At 37.7% G+C, this 21,003-nt stretch overlaps 1 protein-coding gene across 11 annotated transcripts in view; it reads left to right on the top strand.

Moving 5' to 3' along the window:
* Positions 1-21,003, top strand: part of ralgapa1.L (Ral GTPase activating protein, alpha subunit 1 (catalytic) L homeolog) — a 108,610-nt gene that overhangs the window by 22,817 nt on the left and 64,790 nt on the right. For 8 of the 11 annotated variants that reach the window (XM_041573316.1, XM_041573315.1, XM_041573312.1 and 5 more), the window contains exons 5-17: positions 2,366-2,409; positions 4,523-4,700; positions 5,396-5,511; positions 6,721-6,859; positions 8,041-8,249; positions 9,038-9,268; positions 11,056-11,253; positions 13,268-13,402; positions 13,490-13,638; positions 15,322-15,451; positions 16,293-16,530; positions 16,746-16,907; positions 19,158-19,298. In XM_041573316.1, the coding sequence (XP_041429250.1) occupies positions 2,366-2,409; positions 4,523-4,700; positions 5,396-5,511; positions 6,721-6,859; positions 8,041-8,249; positions 9,038-9,268; positions 11,056-11,253; positions 13,268-13,402; positions 13,490-13,638; positions 15,322-15,451; positions 16,293-16,530; positions 16,746-16,907; positions 19,158-19,298 (2,070 nt within the window). The remainder of the gene's footprint in view (positions 1-2,365; positions 2,410-4,522; positions 4,701-5,395; positions 5,512-6,720; positions 6,860-8,040; positions 8,250-9,037; positions 9,269-11,055; positions 11,254-13,267; positions 13,403-13,489; positions 13,639-15,321; positions 15,452-16,292; positions 16,531-16,745; positions 16,908-19,157; positions 19,299-21,003) is intronic. The other 3 variants (XM_041573320.1, XM_041573318.1, XM_018231133.2) reach the window with 1 other exon arrangement.

Raw genomic sequence — 21,003 nt, 5'->3', positions numbered from 1 at the left:
CGTAAATTTTTTTTTGGAGTACCCTCCCCCCCCCCACAACAGCTATAACATATGGCACCTAAACTATACTGTGGGCACATGTGAAGGGCAATATAACAACTTTATATAAATTTAATTAAGGTTCCCTGGTCTTGTGTATTGTATTTGTTGCAGCATATACAGCCGTTGGACTTTAACTGCACACCGTATGCTAATTAGCCAACGCTAGCGTAACTTCAAACTGCTGAGCGTAATTTCGCCAGCGCTCGTAAACCCTATGCGCAACTTTGGATTTTCGTGAATTAACATTGTCCAGGCAAATTTACGCCTGGCGAAGTGTTGCGATGTGCGCAAAGCCAGCGCTGGCGATTTTTCGCTGCTTAGTGAATTTGCCCCTTAGTTCCCCAGCAAACAAAGGTCTGTCAATCAGCTGCCTTGTCTTAGATTGTATCAACAATCTGAGCCATCAGGGCATTGAATACACAGGGACAAACAAACACTGCTTTCAATAGCATTACATATCAAATAACACAAAAAACATTAAAAAATTAAATGAATGTAGTTTGCAAAGTTGCTTAGAATTATATATTCTTTTATGAGGAAATAAATATTTTTTTGGGTTGACATTCCCTTTAAGAGAACATATAAGGTATGACACAGGAGCTAGATGAGAATCTCTAGACAGAGCCACCAAACAATTAGTGGCAGTGTTTGTTTTTGGATAATTATTTGTCAAACTTCCTTACTTGGATAGCAGCTTGGTTATATTTATCTGGTGAAATGCTTGATGTGTTAGTAATTTAACAGTTACATAGTTACATAGTTAAACTATGTAACAGTTAAATCACTTATTATTATTTTTTTTTTTTTGTAATACATCAAGCATTTCACCAGATAAATATAACCAGAGAGCAGAATGATGCACAAGCATATAGATATAATGCACATTTACTAGCAGTACCTACTGGTGGCCTTACACTTCACTTCTTGCATTAAGTCATTGCCTGAAGAATGTTGTAGCCACCAAAATAAAAATGGAAGATGCCAAGGACCTGTACAAGAGTTGTGTCTGTGTCCGACCGAGACTTCGAACATGTAAAGAGTCGTTTTAGACTGACCTGTTTTAGACTAAAAACTTGAAGCTGTGCTTGAAGCTGTCCACCAAAGACATTCTGAATCTGTATGCTTTTTCAAGCAGCTGTATAGTTCATACATTTCCTAATTAATGGCTAGCGAACTTCATGGCTTGTAGATTTTGTATTTCCATCAAATGGAAACCTCTTTTGAAAAGTAGCTAGATTTTAGCAGATGCTGGTCTGTGTATAAATCACATTGAGCAAATGCTTTAATTGTCTTGAAAGTGTTTTGACCCAGAAGGTCAAAACTGTCAAATTCAACTAGGGAGTTATTCAAATTTTCGAGGTTTTAAAAAAATTCGAATTCGATTTTCGAGATTTATCATAATCTGACACTTTAAGAACTCAAATTTGACTATTCGCCACCTAAAACCTGCCGAATTGCTGTTCAAGTCAATGGGAGACATCCAGGGATCAATTTGGAGTTGTTTGAACCCTTCCTGACATTCGAGTTTTTTAAATTCGATTCAAATTAGATTTTTTCGATTTTTCAGGTCAATTTAATTCATCGGAGTTTGAAAAATTCGATTTTTTTTAAATACATTTTGATTTCGAATTTATGGGAGTTTAGGGGAATTTTTATAAAACTCCTATGAATTCGAAATTCGACCTTTAATAAATGTGTCTCCCAGTGTCCAAGGAGCAAACACTTTTTTTAAGTTCTGTTGTTTTCAGATTGTTCACCAGAAATAAAGATAATCTGCAATTACTTTCAATATTACCCAGAATTAAAGTTTAGGTGTTTCAATCTGGCAGCTCAGTGATATCTCTAGTGATACTGCTGAGAAATGTATCAACTAATGTAGCAAATTGTATCTGTGGAATAGCAACTACTGTATCAATTCTAAGAGCTGCTTTTAATGAAACTCAAGGATTCCACTCAGCAGGGACAAAGATAAGAAATGTATCAACTAAATGTATCAATTTAGAACAGTTTACAGAGTCGGTGACCCCCCTCCCAGAGCTGCTTTAGAAATACAAAAGAAGGTGAAAATGAAACCTTATATTTCAATGTTATAAAATGGTGACAAATAGTAAATAGAAAGTATTTGAAAACTAGTGAACTATCTGAAAACAACTAACCTGAAAGCAGTGTTGGCAGGTGATCAATCCCTTTAAAATTCCATATCTTTCTTAGATTCAACAAAATACAGCTGCTAGCAAGTTTCCGAGAACTGTTTGTTTGTTTTTGATTAACCTGTGTGAAAGCTACATGTATACTACATATTAATATATATTTTGTATTTAAGGTTTGATACTGAAAAAGCTGCTTCATACTGGGAATTCCTTAAAGGTAAAAGTAATGCTAATGTTTTTCATTATTTATTTGAACCATCAGTTAACTCCACAAAGAAGTGCCCATAGAGCATCTGAGCTTGCTGGGAGCCATGTAAATCTGATGTTCAGCCACTGATCTCATCTGAATCTCCCCAAATTTCTTTATTTAAATTTTTATTGTGTGCAACTTTCACTATAGTTTCTTTTGAACTATATGGGCAAATATTACCTTTTATGGGCACCTTTTAAAAACATTGTGTGCAGCGAGGTGGATGGGTCCAAGTAAGTCCAACATTGTATGTTTTCAAACATAATTCTCATTATCAATCATTTGTTGTGTGCACTGTCCTCACCAATTTTGTGTGTGTGAGTGCTCATGATTTAGTAAAGAATAAGAAGCACATCATCAATATCCCCTCTGTGTACAATCTTTCTTATGCTCCATGTGTTAATACCAGTCCCCAGTTAATAGTTTATAAACCTAGAACCTCACTGACTAGCTGGCTGTTAAGTCTTTCTTAAGAGGTGATATATCAAAATTTTCTTCTGGGGAATTCTCATTTGTGATTTAAATATAACCTAGAAAAATACCTGAAAACATTGAAAATTGACTTTATTTGTCAGAAGAAGAAAATTCCCAACAACTGTTGAGAATTTTTGAGTAAGTGGAGTGAATTTCATTTAAAAAGCAACGCAGTGCTCATTGATTTGAATGATTTGCAGTCTCATTGATTTGAATGGTTTGATGTCTCACTGCTGATCTGGCTATTAAGTCTTTTTAGGAGGTGATTGATCAATTTTCCTCTCTAAATTGATTTTAAACAAGACAGACATCCTCTCTAGAGCTTTTCCACTAGTTACCATTTTCATTACAGTTTAGGATGTTTTCTATTAAACATACAGGTATGGCATCTATTATCTAGAAACCTGTTAACCAGACAGCTCTGAATTACAGAAAGGCTGTCTCCCATAGACTCCAAATAATCAAAATTTTAAACATTTTTCTCTGTAATAATAGAACAGAACATTTAACTTGATCCAGACTATTATATAATAAATCCTTATTGGAAGCAAACCCAGCCTATTGGATTTATTTAATGTTTACATGATTTTCTAGTAGACTTGAAGATCCAAATTACGGAAAGATCTGTTATCTGGAAAACCCCAGGTTGTGGATAACAGGTCCCATACCTGCAACTGCTTTGATATAACTGTTGTTATAGATATGATACAAATTTTCTAGCAGTTCACATGGTGGCCTTTCACTTCACTTCTTGTATGAAGTCATTGCTTGAAGAATGTTGTGGCCACCAAAATAAAATGGAAGATGCCAAGGACTTGTGCAAGAGTTTGTCTATGTCCGACCGAGACTTCCGACATGTAAGAGTAATTGTAGACTGGGCTATTTTAGCCAAAGTGTTTACTGTGTTTTTAAGCAGCCCAAAAACACAGTCAGCCATAAACTACCCACCAAAGGCATTCTGTATGCTGTTTCAAGCTACCATTGCAGGTTAAGAGCTGTTTCAAGTGATTGTGATTTCTTCTGGGTATTATTTGTGGCTTAAATATAACGTGAATAACACCTGAAAAGTTTTCACTGGACAATAGCGCTAGGATGACATTGACTTTAATAATCACTGGAAATTTTAAAACTGTTGACAATTCTTGAGTGGGTGGAGTGATAGATTTTCATTAAAAAAAAAACAAAAAAAAAAAACTTCATAGAAAACTGGCAGAAAATGTTCCATTATTTGTCTAGAATGAACAAAGTGCATAATTTTGTGAACAATTCTTAATATACACACTGTTCTATGTTCTACACTGAAATCAACTCACTGCAAATCATTTTTTTCCCCAGTGGTACAAAGCCCTGCACTTGTCATTATAAATGCACAGTTATGCTGCCAAGGTGCTCTAATTATATGTCTGTTATTTCCACATTGATAAAAAAAAAAATTGGCACACCTCCTCTACAGAGCATTTCCACTAGCTATCATTTTCATTACAGTTTAGGATGCTTCCTATTAAACATAAATGCTTTTGCAATCATGGGTCCCTGCTGGTTAATGGCTACTAAGCATCTTGCTTGACATTTACATCAGTCATCTGATTATTATGCTGTTCCTCAGATCCGCCTTGAAGGACTGCGCTTATTCCTCCTGTGGCTTCAAGCACTCCAGAATAACTGCAGTTCAGAGCAACTCGGTATATTCGCTTGTCTCATTCCTGGCTTCCCGGCGCCACCATCTGACCATGGGATATGCACTCTGGATAATCTAATAAACCTTCCTTTGAATCTCCAAGAAAGTAAGAGTTTGGCAGTCTGTGGGACTGTTGTGTATCAGAAACACTAGACAACTTTTGTTTATTTTTATCTATCTTTTTGCAAATCCACCCTGTGCTCAGTAACTTATTAAAATGATCTCTGCTTTGTCCTCCATTGAGCTAACTGCACTGTATATGTATTTTTTTAGTCCAGGGATTACTTTTAGTATTTAATATGCAAGCTCTCTTGTGAATACATTCATCTGTTCTGTAATAGAAATATGAAAATATTTTAAAGTTCCCTAGACAATCGCTTTAGCTCTTTGTCAATTGAACTGACAAAACTGTTTGGAAGGCGAACAACCCCTTTAATGGTGGCCACATGGGACATAACTGTTCAGTGAGTTTGCAATTGATCCTTAGCATTCAGCTCCAATCCAAAAGCAACAGTTATGACCCATGTGCCCCCCCCCCTCAAGTCACCGATTGGTTATTGCCTGGTAACCAATCAGTAGAAACCATGACAGCTGCAAAGCAGGAAGTAGTGTTCTGGCTTTTATATTAGACATCCAGTCACTTACTTCAGCCTATATAGATTACATTTTTGGCTAACTAACTATATTGAAAACATGACTTATTTTGCACAGCCTATCTATTTACCCAGTTTTTATTTTAACAAATAAGGAACATTTTTTTTTAAAAAAAAAAAACTTTTTTTTTTTTTTTCATGCATCCAGATCAAATCACAGTTGAGGAAATTACACCACTTGTACCGCCACAATCGGGAGAAAAAGCTCAGGAAGATTCTACTAGTTTCTATCTTGAAGCTTTATTGAAGTACATGGTAATACAGGTACGAAGCAAGTCATTATAGTTAAGTGGAATTATTAAAATATACCTCAGTTCATTCTTGGTGTTTCCTATGTGGAGAGCAAACTGCTATTGAAAGACTTAAAGGACAAAGAAACTCCAGTCCAGGGGGGGTTGCCAAAAATTAGGGTACCCCCAATGATTATAATGACCTGATACCCCTGCTGGTGCTCCTGTTAGCAGAAAACTGCACGAGTCAGGGGCACGTGTGAGCAGTCTTCTTCCTTCTTTATTTGGGCAAGTGCAGTAGAGTGAATTCATTATACTTACCCCTCGCAGATTCAGGCATCGGAGTTCCACGCAGCCATCTTCCGGGTCTTCGGGAAACTAACTGGGTGACCGGCGAAGCGGTGCATGCGCAGTTGGAGCAATTTGCCGGTTTGCAACAACTGTGCATGCGCCTAAATGGATGTAAATTGGCACTGGGAGAAGACACGAAGACCCAGAAGATGGCTGGGGTGAACTCCGATGCCTGAATTGGCGCAGAGGGATACGTCTAAAGTTAGGGGCATTTCCCCGGGGGATAGCTAGGCTGGGGGGGATGAGGGAGGGGGGTAGGGTTTTTTTTTTTTTTTTTGGAAAATGGTTGAATTCTCCTTTAAAGAAAAAAGAAGGGAGGAAGTGGATCACTCGCTCACAAGCGCCCCGGGCCAGTGCAGTTTTCTTTTAACAGGAGCACCATTCCAGGGTATCTGGTAAGTAATTATAATCCTTGGGGGATGTCCTAACGTTTGGCACCCCCCTTTGGAATGAGCTTTCCTTCTCCTTTAAACGGTAACTAGCATTTTTTTCATATGGTCCTGGTGAACTGAACAGCCACCTGTGCGATGTGCAGAAAACTGAGGAGGAATTAGGACATTTAATAAAACTGCATGCTGCATTGTAGGAGCTTTCTTTTGTCTTGGTGGAGCCCTCATATTTTGTTTACGATTCATGGCTAGATATTTGTTCTTTTTTGTGTTGTTACATGGAGCAACAGACTATAAGGGTAAAATAATAACAAAGGGTGTTAATTTTGCTGGTCTAATAACATATTGCAAAAGCTTGTAGTATTTGCAGCTCAACGTCTGATTAGTTACTGTGGGTTACTAAATGCAAGCTCACTGCGTCCAATTTATGTGTTTAATGTTACTATAAATTAATTTTTAATTTGCCTTTTAACTCTACGTTTGTTAAATTGTGTTGATCCTAGGTCCGAAGTTTGGAATGGCGCAACAAAGAAAAAGAGGAATGTGGCTTTGCCTTTTTATTCTCAAACTTTAAGCAATTTTACATGCCTTACATTTTCCCTGCCATGAGCAGGGAAAGCAGCCTATACAACCCAGTACTTGGTAAGTGCCAGTACGGAGAGGTAATCCTATGAGTGTGTATATTTTCTGCAGTACTATAATATGTATTTACAGACCTTCTGAGATGACAAAATGCTAGTATTCTTTTTTTTTTTTGGTTAAACTGTTTTATTGATTGATTAAAATGAACATAAAGTAGAGTTAGACAGAGTATGTACATGACATTTAGCATTTACATTGAAAGTACAGTAGGCTATGTTAGCACGAACATGATATGAGGGAATACAGGGTTATGGAATACTTGAGGCACAGAACTGGTCTGTGTTTAAAATAAAAAAGCCTTTATTCTATACACATGGCAACAATCTGGACACAGCGACGTTTCAGGCCTTGTTTGGCCGTTTCTCAAGCTTACCAACTGCTACATAATTACTTCCTTTTATAGACAGAAAGCATTACGCCATCTGCTGGCCTTATCATCATTTATACTTTGTTACAATGCTTATCACCATTAAAAAAAATTACAAAGATGTTACAATCTTGCACAGTGTTACAGAATATCGTATCTCACATCTTGTTATAAATCCATATGTATTCAAGAACAATAAGATATCTGTAAAACACAAGTATTATAAGCACATTAAAAAGAATTACGTACGAAAAATTGCCTGTAGATCATATTCCCTATTTAACCCATGGGGAGTAAGGGTGTCTAATTTCCTAATCCAAATGGCTTCCTTTCTCAGTATGTTTATCCAATCGCCACCTCTACATATTTTAGGTACATGGTCTACAATTTGGTATTTAAGATGTTTTATACCATGACACATCTCCACGAAATGGGATGCCACAGCTTGTTCAGTTTTCTTTGTTCTTGTTGCTGATTTGTGCTCCCTTATTCGTTCTCTTACGAAACGGCTTGCAGTATGCACAAAATGTCTCTGTCTTAAATATATTGATAATGGGTTGAGTGCAGAGGTCTTCTTGTAGTTGACTATATATATATATATATATATATATATATATATATATATATATATATATATATATATATATATATATATATATATATATATATATATATTATTTAGCAAATGCTCCCAAGCTGAAAGCCAGAACCTGCACCATCCAATCTAAGCAGTAATATTTTGAAATAAAGTAGATTTTATACTGAGCTGCATTTACTAAAGATAAAAAATATTGTACTATTTGCTCTGTTACAGAGATCCCACAGATGAGATCTAAACCTCACTATATGCTGATCCGGAGAGATGCAGAGAGCAATGAAGCTCAGTACTGCACCAAAGAGCCCTTCCTCAGTGCTCGGGTGACTGTCATCCGGTGGCTGGTGTCATTCTGGCTTGAACCAAAGCCACATGCAGGAGTGCAGATTCCTGGGACTGAAGGGGAGAATGTGCCAAAGAATATACAGGTGTTGGACATGGATCCCATTGTTAATAGGAAGGATTTAGATGACTTATTTGACATTTTCCTGTTTTTGAATATATAAATATATATTTTTATATACTTACTCATGTGCACCACACACAAACACACATACATGCATTAAAGTCAATAATCAAAGTCTCCTACAAAGAACTGTTTATTTCATTATTTGTTAAAAAAAAGTAAAAACTAATCTTATTTAGTTATATTATTTAAAATATATACAAAACTCTCCAGTAGAAAGAGAAGATGGAGCTACTGTACCTTCCTCAGTGGGCTTGGAGAGGTTAGAATACACAGAGTGATGACAGACCTTGCTTGAAAGTTTATTTTTGCATGGAGAGTTTTACCATTTCACGTGCATCGACCAGGGCATTCACCATGGTGTTTTGCACCAGATGACACCAACAGCCTACACCCCATTATTCCAAATATGAACAGTGTTCCAGCCTGTTTAAAGTTTGCATTACCCCCCAACCCAGTGTGATTGACAGAACTAGCTTTAAGTACTTGGGTAATTTGCCTTATGAGAATGTCTGGAGGTGTAAGCACTGCTGGTCTGAGGGTAGCTACTAATAATGTATGATCTGTATAATCTATACTAAATATGCTTAGAGATCTTTTAATGCACTGAACTAATACAGAAACAATAGGACATGGTTTTATATATATATATATATATATATATATATATATATATATATATATATATATATATATATATATATATATATATATATATTCTCTTCTTTGTTTTCCCTTGTTTGTAACCAGAGAGCTGCTGCCAGTCTGGCTGCCCAAGAGGAAAATAGGAACGAGAGCATGGAGCGCACAGCTGAGCCAGAGCAATCCCATTCAAACACCAGCACACTTACAGAGAGAGAACCCAGTGTATCCAGCCTCTGTAGTATTGCAGAGGAGCATGTTACAGACTATGAAATCATCCGCAGGTTCTTTTCGAGCAAGCGCTGCCATGTTGATTTTGTAATAGAGATCTTCAGGCAGGTAAGGTATTGTTTTTTTTTTTTTTTCTTTTTAAGTAAGCATTCACTACTGGCCCAAGTTATCATTAAAAAGAAAAGACAAATTTTTTGTTCATCCAGTCTTCGATTATGCCATTTTGGGGACTTTACACAAGAAATAGACTATTTTTGCCCCAATGTGTTGGGTCATACTGCCACTTGCAATTGTAGCCTCAGCATGCTGCAGGTTTTATGTGACTCATGTCATTTTGGTTTTTAAATTTGTCTTGCTCTTATTGGAATTACAAACCTGGATTTTAGTGAGCGTAAAATAAGTTACATATTCCTCAATGAACAGTATTCAAATACTCAATTTAACAGAATGAAATAGTTAGGGGTTGTCTTGCCTATATTAAACAAATATACAAGTTATCTTTTCTTCAAAACAATTCTGTTCCTTTTCCCCTGATTTAATTGGCCATCGTTTTGCTTGGAATTTTAAAAAAATCATTTAATGCTGGGTGACACGACAAATTGATAACTTCATCAACAGGGATTGCGGTGCACAGCATAAAATCCTGTGTTAGGAGAAATACACAGCTTTATAGATATGCCATCTATTTCACCCCACTTTTCACATTTTCATATGTAGATTGTTTTACACCGATTTATATCATAGGCTCCTTATGGTAACGTAACATTGAGTGATATAATGCGTCTAATTGCCCACTTGTGTTTTTACTTCCATGGGTGGAACTAAAATTGCTCATGACTCTGAATTAAATTTGCATGAATGCTACTTAGTATTGTTGTACTGCCATTTTTTACACAACTTTTATATCTGTCCCACAAGTAAATAATTTGTGGCTACAGATGTCATATTTTATATGAGAAGAGAAAGGGAGGTAAGTTTTGCCTCATGTCAGACTTGGTGGTTTCTCTGCCAACAAAGTAACAGCCACAAAAGCAGTTTTGGGCATTTCACACAATAAATATACCACCAGAAACTGTTTTATTTAAAAGAGAATTGAAGCTTAACTAAAGAAGCAGGCTATAAATGTTGTACATTATGTTTTAGCTTCTGTACAAGCTTAAGGCAACCACAGCCCTTTAACAGTAAAGATCTGTGTCTCCAAAGATGCCTCAGTATCTCCCCATCTTCTTTTCTGCTGATTCATTGCACATGCCCTGTGCTGCTGTCACTTACTGAGCTTAGGGACCCACTCACAATATACAGTACACATAGAATAGAAATGCTGCAATATAAGGCTGACTAGTAAATTAATACAGATAATTACTACATGGCAGCTCAGAAACCACTGTTATTAGTTTCAGAATGTAATAATCAGCCCTGTAGTATCAGCTTTTATTACAGGCCAGCTTCATTTTCTGAGGCGACCCCTAAGCTTAGCTTCTCGACAGCTGCTCAGAACCCACTGGGCATGTCCGTGTCGCAGACACTTTCCAAGATGGTGACCCCTGTGACATGTTTGAAGTCCTGGATCATTGCTGCTATTGAGAAGCTGAAACTTTAGGCTGGTGCAATAAGTGCAGTATTTAAAATATGGCATTTTTAGCCATATTCCTTTTTAGACTTTAGTTCTGCTTTAACATTAGCCTTAACCCTTTATATTTGGTAGATTGTAATTGCATGGACCTTCATTGAGTGGCAGTGCCATATATTTTACATCTCTAGGTTACATGTTAATTTGATAATGATTGATCCTGTTTTCTGATACAAGTTTAGCCACAAATATCCAAGTTTGCAAATGCCATTACTGTTATACACAGTTTATTGCATGTTTTTTTGTGTTTGGTCTTTTCTTGCAGGCATTTTTGTTGCCTATATGTGAAGCTGCTGCCATGCGCAAGGCGTTAAAAGTATATGAACAGTGGATCAAACAGAAAGACAAGCCTTTATTCATGCAAGAGCCAGACGATACAGTCCCCACCAATGCTGCAGAAATTGCTGTAGAGCTCCAAGAAATGTCCAACGTGCCTACTGAAATGACAAAGGAAGGGGAAGAGGTATGAGATAATATGCTGGTATTAGAGATTTTTTCTAAATAAAGAGCATTAAATAATTGAGTGCTGTGCAAATGCCTCAGTTTAGAGACTTTCTATTGTAATCACTCCCCAGTGATTCCTGTTACATACTATCTATACTGCACCAGCTCTGAGTACTGTTTGCTAAATGCTGCCAATTTGTTCAAGTCTTCCTGAGATCCCTGCTGGACTAAAGCAGTCACAGACGCAAAGATCCGATCGTACGAATCAATGTACTATCGGACTTTCCCATCTCCCGACCTGCCACTAACCATTCAGATCAAAGTCTTGCCATTCCGACCAAATAAAGTAGTTAAAGAACAGATCAGCCGATGTTCTGCCCCTGACAGCAATCGTACGATAGACAAAGCTAGTGACAGTCTCCCACTGCAAATCGTACGATCGGCAATACACGCAGATATATTATCGGCAGCCGACAGAAATTTTCTAACCTGTCCGATCAACCAAACGACCGATCTCCGCCGGACGAAAAAAGGTCTGGACTCTCCACATACGTTCCGAAAATCGTATGAATCCTCGATTCGTATGATGAGATCTTTGTGTCTATGGCCAGCTTTAGACAAGCACATGTGCAGGTCAGAACTTTTTCTCAAAGATTTCTGTGCTGGTGGTGCTCCCTACTAGAATTGGTAAAGGGAAAAAATGGCAGGGTGGTGCTCACCCAATCACAGTGGGGATGCCTTGAAGACCATGTTGGCATGGTGCTCCTTCATTAATTAGATCATTGCTGTCCAACTGGTGGCCCACAGGCCCCCCAAATAAAAGTCTGCCTGCTGTGACTGCTTACCTTGAGTTAGATTTAAAAAGTATCAGTACTGAGATTAGCTAGCCCCTGCATTGTTTACACCTCAAATCCAGACCGTAAACTCCTGCATTGTTCACACCTGTAATCCCCCTGCATTGTTCACACCTGTGACACCTCTATTGTTCACACCCCTAAAGGCCTGTACTGTTCACACCTCAGACCCAGGATAAAAGTGCCCATATTTTTCACCTGTCCACACTCCTATAAACTGATGGAGGGGCACCAGTATTGTGTCAATATATGTGGCACAGTATGAACTGTTCATTTTAGAGTGGTCCCTGTGGTTTTCCTGTCTCCTACTATATTCTGCCTGCCCTATGCTCCTTGTGTGTGACATACTCTGCCTGCCCTATGCTCCCTATGTGTGCCATACTCTGCCTGCCCTATGCTCCCTGTGTGTGCCATACTCTGTCTGCCCTATGCCCCTTGTGTGTGCACCATACTCTGCCTGCCCTATGCTCCCCGTGTGTGCCCAGGGTCGGACTGGAGTAATGGGGGCCCACCGGGACTACAATGTAATTCTCCTACCGCACACCTGTAGTTCACCACTCCTGCAAGCTGGTGGTGCGTTCCTTCCGTTGACCCGGCCGGGTCCCTTAGCATCCTGATGAAGGGTGGGTGTTTCTCCCCCGAAACGTTGATGTTTGGTGGCTGAATAAAAGGGGATAATCCCCGACTGCACTAATCAGTGTGTGTGCGGATCCGTTTTCTTTTACACATTGGCCCACCGGGACTGCCACATGAAGGCCCCTCCAGGCAGTCACCGTGGGCCCCCTCCTGGCTTACCTCTGCGTGCCTCCCTCTCGGGCCTCTGCATTTATCCTGTGAAAATTATCAAAACTCAAATTTATTTTTAACTTGCATCAGGTGTACTTTTTGGTTTCTCTGGGTATCTGGCAGTTGTAATTCAAAGAAACGCTTGATTTTAAAATGGCCCCTTTTTTAATTTTTATTAAGTTGCATATTTGTCCTGCGGAACAGGAATTGCAGTTCTTTCAGCCTTTGCTTTCTTATTCTCAGGCAAATGGTGTACTTTAACCTCCTCATAAATAATTTTTTTGGCAAAAAAAAAAAAATAAAGTGCTGATTTTTGCATTTTATTTATTGATACTGATATTTTCTCCATTCTTCAAGCCTGTAGTAAAGTTCATTGATATCTATTCTTTATAGGAAAAAATGACAGGATCTTCTGGACATATTCGAACCCCCAGCTTGAATAAAAACCACAAGGAAGCCAGTAATAAGCTGTCGGAAGCAGAAACATTGGACAGAAAAGTAAAAGCAGGGGCTCAAGCTGTGTACCAGGTGCTATAAATGATTGTGACAGTAGCTGAATGCATGGCATGTAGTATGCACACACTCATCCAATGTTTCCTTGTTAACTCACAACAGGTGTTTATTGTAAATTCTGCAAATATCATTTTGCTGGAGCCTGCTAATGAGAATAAAATAATGCTGAATGAACATACAGATATGTGCAAGAGAGTTCTGAACATTTATCGATACATGGTGGTCCAAGTCTCCATGAACAAGAAGACCTGGTAATATATCTCTTTTTCTTGGACCCAATATATTGCAACAATCTTTTCTGTTCTTGAAGTTCTCGCTAGTGTACCAGCCATCGGGTATTTCCATATTGACGTTTTAATGTAATAAAAGTTGTAAAGTTTGCACAAAGATGTATCTGATAGCAGCCTAGTAAAATTTTTGAATTTAAAGGGATACTGTCACAGGAAAGTTTTTTTTCAAAATGTGTCCGTTAATAGTGCTGCTCAAGCAGAATCCTGCACTGAAATCTTTTTAAAAGAGCGAACTGATTTTTATATTTTTAATTTTGAAATCTGACATGAGGCTAGACATGTTGTCAGTTTCCTAGCTACCCCCAGTCATGTGACTTGTGCTGTGATAAAATTCAGTCACACTTTACTGCTGTACTTCCCCCAGCAGCCTGAACAATGGGAATGTAACCAGATAATAGCTCCCTGACACAAGATAATAGCTCCCTGGTATAAGAACGGTATTCAGTATTAAAATCCAAATACCATTGCAACACCTTCACTAGGAGCCTGCCAGAAAGCAGTTCCATCCTAAATTACTGGTTCTTTCTGAAAGAACATGGCCAGGCAAAATGACTGGAGATGGCTGCCTACACACCAATATTACAACTAAAAAATACACTTGTTGGTTCACAAATTACATTTTATATGGTAGAGTGAACTATTTGCAGTGTAAACAGTGTAGAAATAATAACTACATCAAAAAATTATGACAGAATCCCTTGAAAAAGGTGGTTAAATTGGTACAATTGCTAGTTTTTTTATTACCTTACTTCCTTAGCTCTGAGAAGACTCCTTAGTTTACTCCTTAAAGGGGACCCGTCACCCAAAAAAATTTAAAAATCCTATTTCATCACATTAGTCAAGCAAAATTAACTTTAATTACACTATATAAATTATTTGAATCTTGTTTCCTTCAGTCTGGGAATTCATAATTATAGCAAGCAGGCAGCAGCCATTTTGTGCATACTGTTATTAAGACAAGTCTTGAATCATCTCAGAATCTTGTTTGTGCACCAGAATGGGGGGCCCGAAGTCCATCCCCATGCCCTGGCTACACAATTAAATAGTAAAGAGAATGGGGGAATATGTGGAGAGCAGTGACATCTAGGAAGTGCTGAATGGAAAGTGAAAGTAATTGCCTGCCCCGCCTCTATGCCCATGGCATAGAGGAGTGGCAGACAATATTTGATTGACAGCTGAGATGTTTAAATGAGCTTACAACAGCTATGAATGCTTTAATAAAAAATAGAAATTGGATTTCATGTTGAATTTGAAAAGGACTTTTGTTATACAGATTTTTGTGTCTGGGTGACAGGTCCACTTTAAACTACTGAAGCATTCAGTCTACTTTTAAAGATTCAGCTGAATGCTATTATCAATTAATTTGTTGAATCAATACTGACCTTAACACATCATTTTTTCTTTTATTACTGTAAGGATATTGGGATCAAAACTCTAAAGGCATATTAAAGGGCAACTAAAGCCTGAAATATTTAAGCGTGCTGATGCTTATCCAGTGGCTTCCAAAAGGAAGTTGTAACACATACATTTGCAGAGTGTGCATGTTCTGTTCAATGTATGTGGCATAAAAGAGAGGAATATAATTGAACAGTTGCAGACTTTGGGGGTTGAAAATAATCTGCATGCACCTTGTTTTGTATACAGGATGCAGCTGCTGCTTGTCATGCTAAGGGTCACAGAGTCTGTACTGAAGATCTCACCACAAGTTTTAGGTCAGTATCAAGGCAGAAAGAATCAGATCCTGGCTGGACGACTGGCGGGACCCCTCTTTCAGGCAAGTTTTTTTACGCTAGACTAGAAGTTAACTGTTATTCTGTTAACCAAGGACTTTTTAAAAATGTTTTTTTAAAATGTAAAAAAATAACACAGATATGGAAAAAGGTTAAGGGATGAAAGCTTCTTGCTGCTAAGTTATATATTAGACCATATTTCATTTAGTGCATTCGTGTGATCTGTACTGTATGTCTGTAAATGCAAATATGAGTAACATGGTTTGAGTAATCCAGAAACATTGCTGCTTTGCACAAGGTTCAATTTTTGTCTGGATTTTGTGCAAAAACTGCTTTACTTCTTTATGCTGCAAAAGCTATAATACTGCTTATTAAATTAATTCTACTGCTCCTTTTGTTGGCTGATATTGATCCCATGTTTCACTGGCAGATAGAAAACAAAGGTTCAAACAGGATGAGAAAACATTAGGGGAAAAGTTCCTCAATAGTGAAACTTTAGAACAACACTGACTAGTAACTGCCGAGTTTGCTGTAAGTGAATGTTCACCACAAGTCATTTTATATGTTGTAGACATTGGAAGTTTTCAATTTAACTTCAAATATTTATGATCTGCAGCTCCCAGCATCCCATTCTGCTTCCTGCTGCTAATGACCGACCCAGGAACCTAAATATAATTTTTTTATTTTGCTGAAAGAATAATTGTGAGTTGTAGAAAGTCCATATAGGGAGACAAATTGATTAAAAAAAAAAAACATGAATGCCTTTATGCAAAGTTGCATCTACAAAGTTTACATTTTGGTGAACATCCCTTTACAAGTTTGTTTCGTGAGCATATTTTTCTGAAACTACTTTTGTTTTTAATATTTTATATTCTTACCTCTTAGACCCTGATTGTTGCATGGATAAAGTCAAGTCTGCATGTTAGTGTGTCCCGGGAATTGTGGGATGATCTTCTTGCGGTAATGTCTTCATTGACGTATTGGGAGGAGCAGGCTACAGAATGGGCTCACACCATGGAAACTTTGACCAAAGTGCTAGCCAAGAATGTCTACCACCTCGACTTAAATGATTTGCCCTTAGACAAGCTGAGCGAACAGAAACAGAAGAAACACAAAGGCAAAGGTCAAAAGCTACTTATATATTTATTTGAAGTCTTTGATTGCTGCACACTAGGTAGATACTTTGCTAAAGCTTTAAGTACCTCAGATGCAAACCCCTAGCAAAATATCTTTCGCCTAGAATATCTTGAATACTTAATATTAGAAGAGGTGTAATGTAAATAGTTGTTGACAATGCACTGTAAATTCACAAAATATATGGTTTTCTTATGCATGCAGGGGGTAGCCATGATTTCCAGAAGGTCTCTGTGGACAAATCTTTCTCACGAGGCTGGAGTAGAGAGCAGCCTGGGCAGGCCCCAATGCGGCAGCGGAGTGCCACAACCACTGGTTCCCCCGGCACTGAGAAAGCCAGAAATATTGTGCGCCAGAAAACCATTGGTATGGGAAACAGTAGCATCTTTGACAATTCCATATCTGTTTTTAATCCTTGAACCTTCTTGATAACATAACTTCTGTTATGTACTTTCTCAGTATCTTCACTAAAATATCTCCTTGAGAAGTGGGTTTTTTAAAAATAGGGTTCCAATAGGGTACTACTAGTCCTATTTTAAATAGAAACGTTCTAAGGGGGTAAAGAACCATAAGTGATATATTGTCCCTTGTTTATCACCGCTTCAGTTCTAAGCCCATAGTATTCTACACATTTTATCTGTTATTTTCTTTGCCCTACAGCCCTAAAGCCTTTCTGAAAGGTACCAGTGAATATCATATTAAAATATTTAAATTCATAGGAACCCTAATGTTTTGATTTTACTGGGTCTTTTAATAAATTCCATGTCAATGGGGAACTCCAGCTTCCAAACCAAAATTTGATAAAGAGGCCCGCATAACACAGAAACCCCTAATATATCCATCCGTCTGCAGGGAATTGTGGGGTTTGGAGGATGCAGGCTGAGAACAGCTGGCTGTTGATACAAAGTACAAGTAGTCAGCCAGCTTAGCAAAGTAGTCAGAAAGATCAGCAGGAGAGCAGGGGGCTAGGCTTAGGGAACTGTCAGAAACCATTAAAAATCATGCAATGTTTGCATATTTTTTAAATGATGTATATTGCGAAGTAATAAATTATATTTATTACATATTAACCCATTTTACCTTACCTTAGAGCAGACAGTATTATTTTCTCACTTTCATGCAAGGTTAAAAACTGAATTTCTGCTTGTAACAACTCTATTTAGAAATTGGTAGCAACCCTACTAAATTGTTATGATTAAACTATACAATAAATGTATTCCAAGAATACTTCTGTTCCAGGCATTCCATATAATCTACACAGTAATGTTAAAGGAGAAGGAAAGCTACGGATGCATTTTATTGCCAATAGATTAGCTGCAATAGTGCAAGCTAGAATGCTATATTTAGTCTGTAGAATGTTTTACCATACCTGAGTAAAATGCTCTAGAAACTCTGTTTGTTTAGGATAGGAGCTGCAGTATTAATGTGGTGTGACATCACTTCCTGCCTGAGTCTCTCCCTGCTCTGGGCTCAGATTACAGTAGAGAAGGGAGGGGGGGGGGAGAGGAGCAAACTGAGCATGCTCTTGCCCAGGGCAATAAGGTTTAAGCTGTGGGCAGGAAGTCTGATACAGAAGCCCATGTGTACACAATAGAAGGAAAGAAATGCTGTGTTTCTTTTGACAGGGGACTCAGAGGAACATTACTTTGGGGGTTTACTGGTATATTTAGATTGGCCTTTCTGATAAGGCTTACTTAGTTTGAACCTTTCCTTCTCCTTTAAAGTAGCCTACGGCTTTATTTTATTTATATCACTGAGTGTACTCGTTTCAGTGAGTCTTTCATATAATATCCCAGCCTTTTGTTGGCCTGGTAACTGGGGAATTGTGCCACCCAGTATATCGCAGATATGCACAATGTTGTTGTGTGGAAACTGTTTTGTCAAATGCCAATTTATGTTTTTGAGATAACCCTTTGTTCAGGAAAGGCTCTAAATTTGGCTGGGGTCTGGAACATCGGCATTGTGTACCTCTGCTATATGTAAATAATATGATATTTTGATAATTTATTAGGAGAAATTTAATCACGTGTGTTGCCCTTTCATGTTAGGAAATCAAACAGAAGCAGTTTTGAGTAGTTCTTGGTAAATAAGGTGTTTAAATCAGTATCAACACAAAGGTTCTACTCTTTAAACCCAAATGAGTTCTATCAGCTGCCTGCTTGTCTGATTCACAGTTTAAGTGCCACATAATCACCCTTTTTTCTTCTGTGTTCATGGCACCTTTTTGCACAATTCTTTGGTATTTAAGGATCCGTACAGCAGAAGTGAAAACCAGTATTATCCTGCTGCTGAGACAACCTTTGCTTCTGTGTCTGTGTTTAATCACGTGTTTACTATTTTCAATGTATTTTCTGGCAATCTCTGTATGTCTTGTCTGTCCTTTCTTTTCTACTCTGTACGACTCTCAACCTCTGTGCCACATATATGTCGATGTGCCTTAGTAATGCATTCAGCAAACATACACTTTCTTCTTTTCCTCTCACATGCCTTCTGTCTTTTCACTTTCTGCCTGCTTATTGTGGTTTTGCAGCTCTCTCATTAGTCACTTCTCTTTCCTCTCCGGCCCCTTTTCTCCCCAATCTCTCCTGTCTCTCCCTGTCTTTTTTTTTTTTTAAGCCATGAGGAGCCGATCCATTGGGGACAGTGCCTTGCCATCCACCTCTATCCGCAGCGCTAAAAGTGCACCTGTCCTGATCCATCCTTCCAAACCCCTTCTGCCTGATATTGTTCTCACTCTGCTTTCCGATGAGCTGTCAGGTAGTGGCACCTCCATCTGCACTCCCACCAACTGCAGCCCTTCTAACGATACAACAAAAACCTTGTACTATATGGGGATGTTTGTTACCTTATGCTATAACAGAGGGTTATCTGATTTCTGATCTAGTAATTTTCATGCTCAAACGCAGTGATTCTCAAACGTCTTCATTGATATTACATAAAGAAATCCAATTAAATTGGATTTTGGAGTTTTACTTCGATAGCTGAACACAACAGAGCAAGGCTTTTACTGCCATGAGGCATTGCGAGACCCTTAAGCAATCACAGGCAATACCATCATGCAACTAAAGAGGTTCTTTACCAAAATAGTTCAGTGTAGACCTTTAATATACTTTTATGTTAAATATCTGTAAAATGTCCAGTTATTTAAAGAGTATACTTGCACATCACATGGAATCACTGTGTTGCATCTGGTTGGCCTTTTGATGACTAACCTCTCTGGTTATCTGATGGTATTGCCCCCAATTCCTTATGATTGACTCTATATATCAGAATTATCAATGGCATAATACTTTGACTTGAGCATTATTAAGTGCTTTTCTGCATTCTTCTCTTTGAAATATATCAAAGCAAAATTAATTAGCAAATAATATCTGCATTTCTTCAGTTTTATCTTAAAAAAATATATATATTATTTATAAATCCAATGAAACTATACAATTATGGAGCAATGGTCCAGTGTTTAGATCCTGGCAACTTGGCTCTAGCCATAACATGTTGCCTTAATGTGTGTTCTATGCTTTGTATATAGACTTTCTACATAGTGACATTTTTTGAGAGAGTATATGAAAAGTTTGAGAATAACTGTAGTATGTTTTAAGCTTAAAGCATCTTCCAACAAGGCACTAACTTTTCCTGTTATTGCTTTTTTTTTGGATAACATTAACTAACTTCTTGTAATAGCAGTTGCAAAACTGGTTTGGAATGTGTTTTTCTGCATCATTAAAGGGAAAGTATGCTGAAAAAGCTGGACTTAGAGAGGCATGCATACTAAAATGAAGGTGCTTGCATAAAAGATAATTTAACATTTTGGTGTATTTGTGCAGCTAAAGTTTCATAATGCATGAGTGGTTGATGTTGGTTATTTTGCAAGCAGCGTACCCAGTTTTCCATTGTGGTGCACACTTCCACCTTTTACAGTGAATGCCACAGCAACACTCACCATATAGCATATAGATGAGGAACAAGAGATTTTTGTTCTAATTACTCATATATGCAGTTGTGTCCCTTGTACTGTGTTACATGCATGGACAAAAGTATCCTGCTCCCTCTGACATTACATCATGGTAGTCGTCTAGAGTTATGCAAATTATATTTTAACAAAGCTGTTTGTACACCTTGCCTTCTACATCTTTTTTTATATAAAAATAGAAGAGTTCATCAGCAAAAGTCAAGGTGAGTCAGCATTAACTGTTTAGTCCCTAGAGATAAAAGTGATACGTGAAGGTGTTGAATAATGCACCAGGATTCCACTATTTATTATGACATTTTGTGTACTATTATCCTGGCAGAGGAAATTTCACTCTGGCAGACTTTGGTCAGGAACATACTTACTATTTGAAACAAAAACCTGGTGATTTGCAATAAACATGATTGAATTTCCCTCTTGTAATTTGTGCGTAATTCATATAATTTAAATCTTACAGTATGACGTCATAACAAACCTTTACTAAACCCTTATTAT

The sequence above is a fragment of the Xenopus laevis genome, chromosome 8L (genome assembly GCF_017654675.1).
Source record: "Xenopus laevis strain J_2021 chromosome 8L, Xenopus_laevis_v10.1, whole genome shotgun sequence".
Classification (NCBI taxonomy): domain Eukaryota; kingdom Metazoa; phylum Chordata; class Amphibia; order Anura; family Pipidae; genus Xenopus; species Xenopus laevis.
The sequence above is the reverse complement of the archived record's forward strand: the minus strand, read 5'-3'. Positions and strand labels throughout refer to the sequence as shown.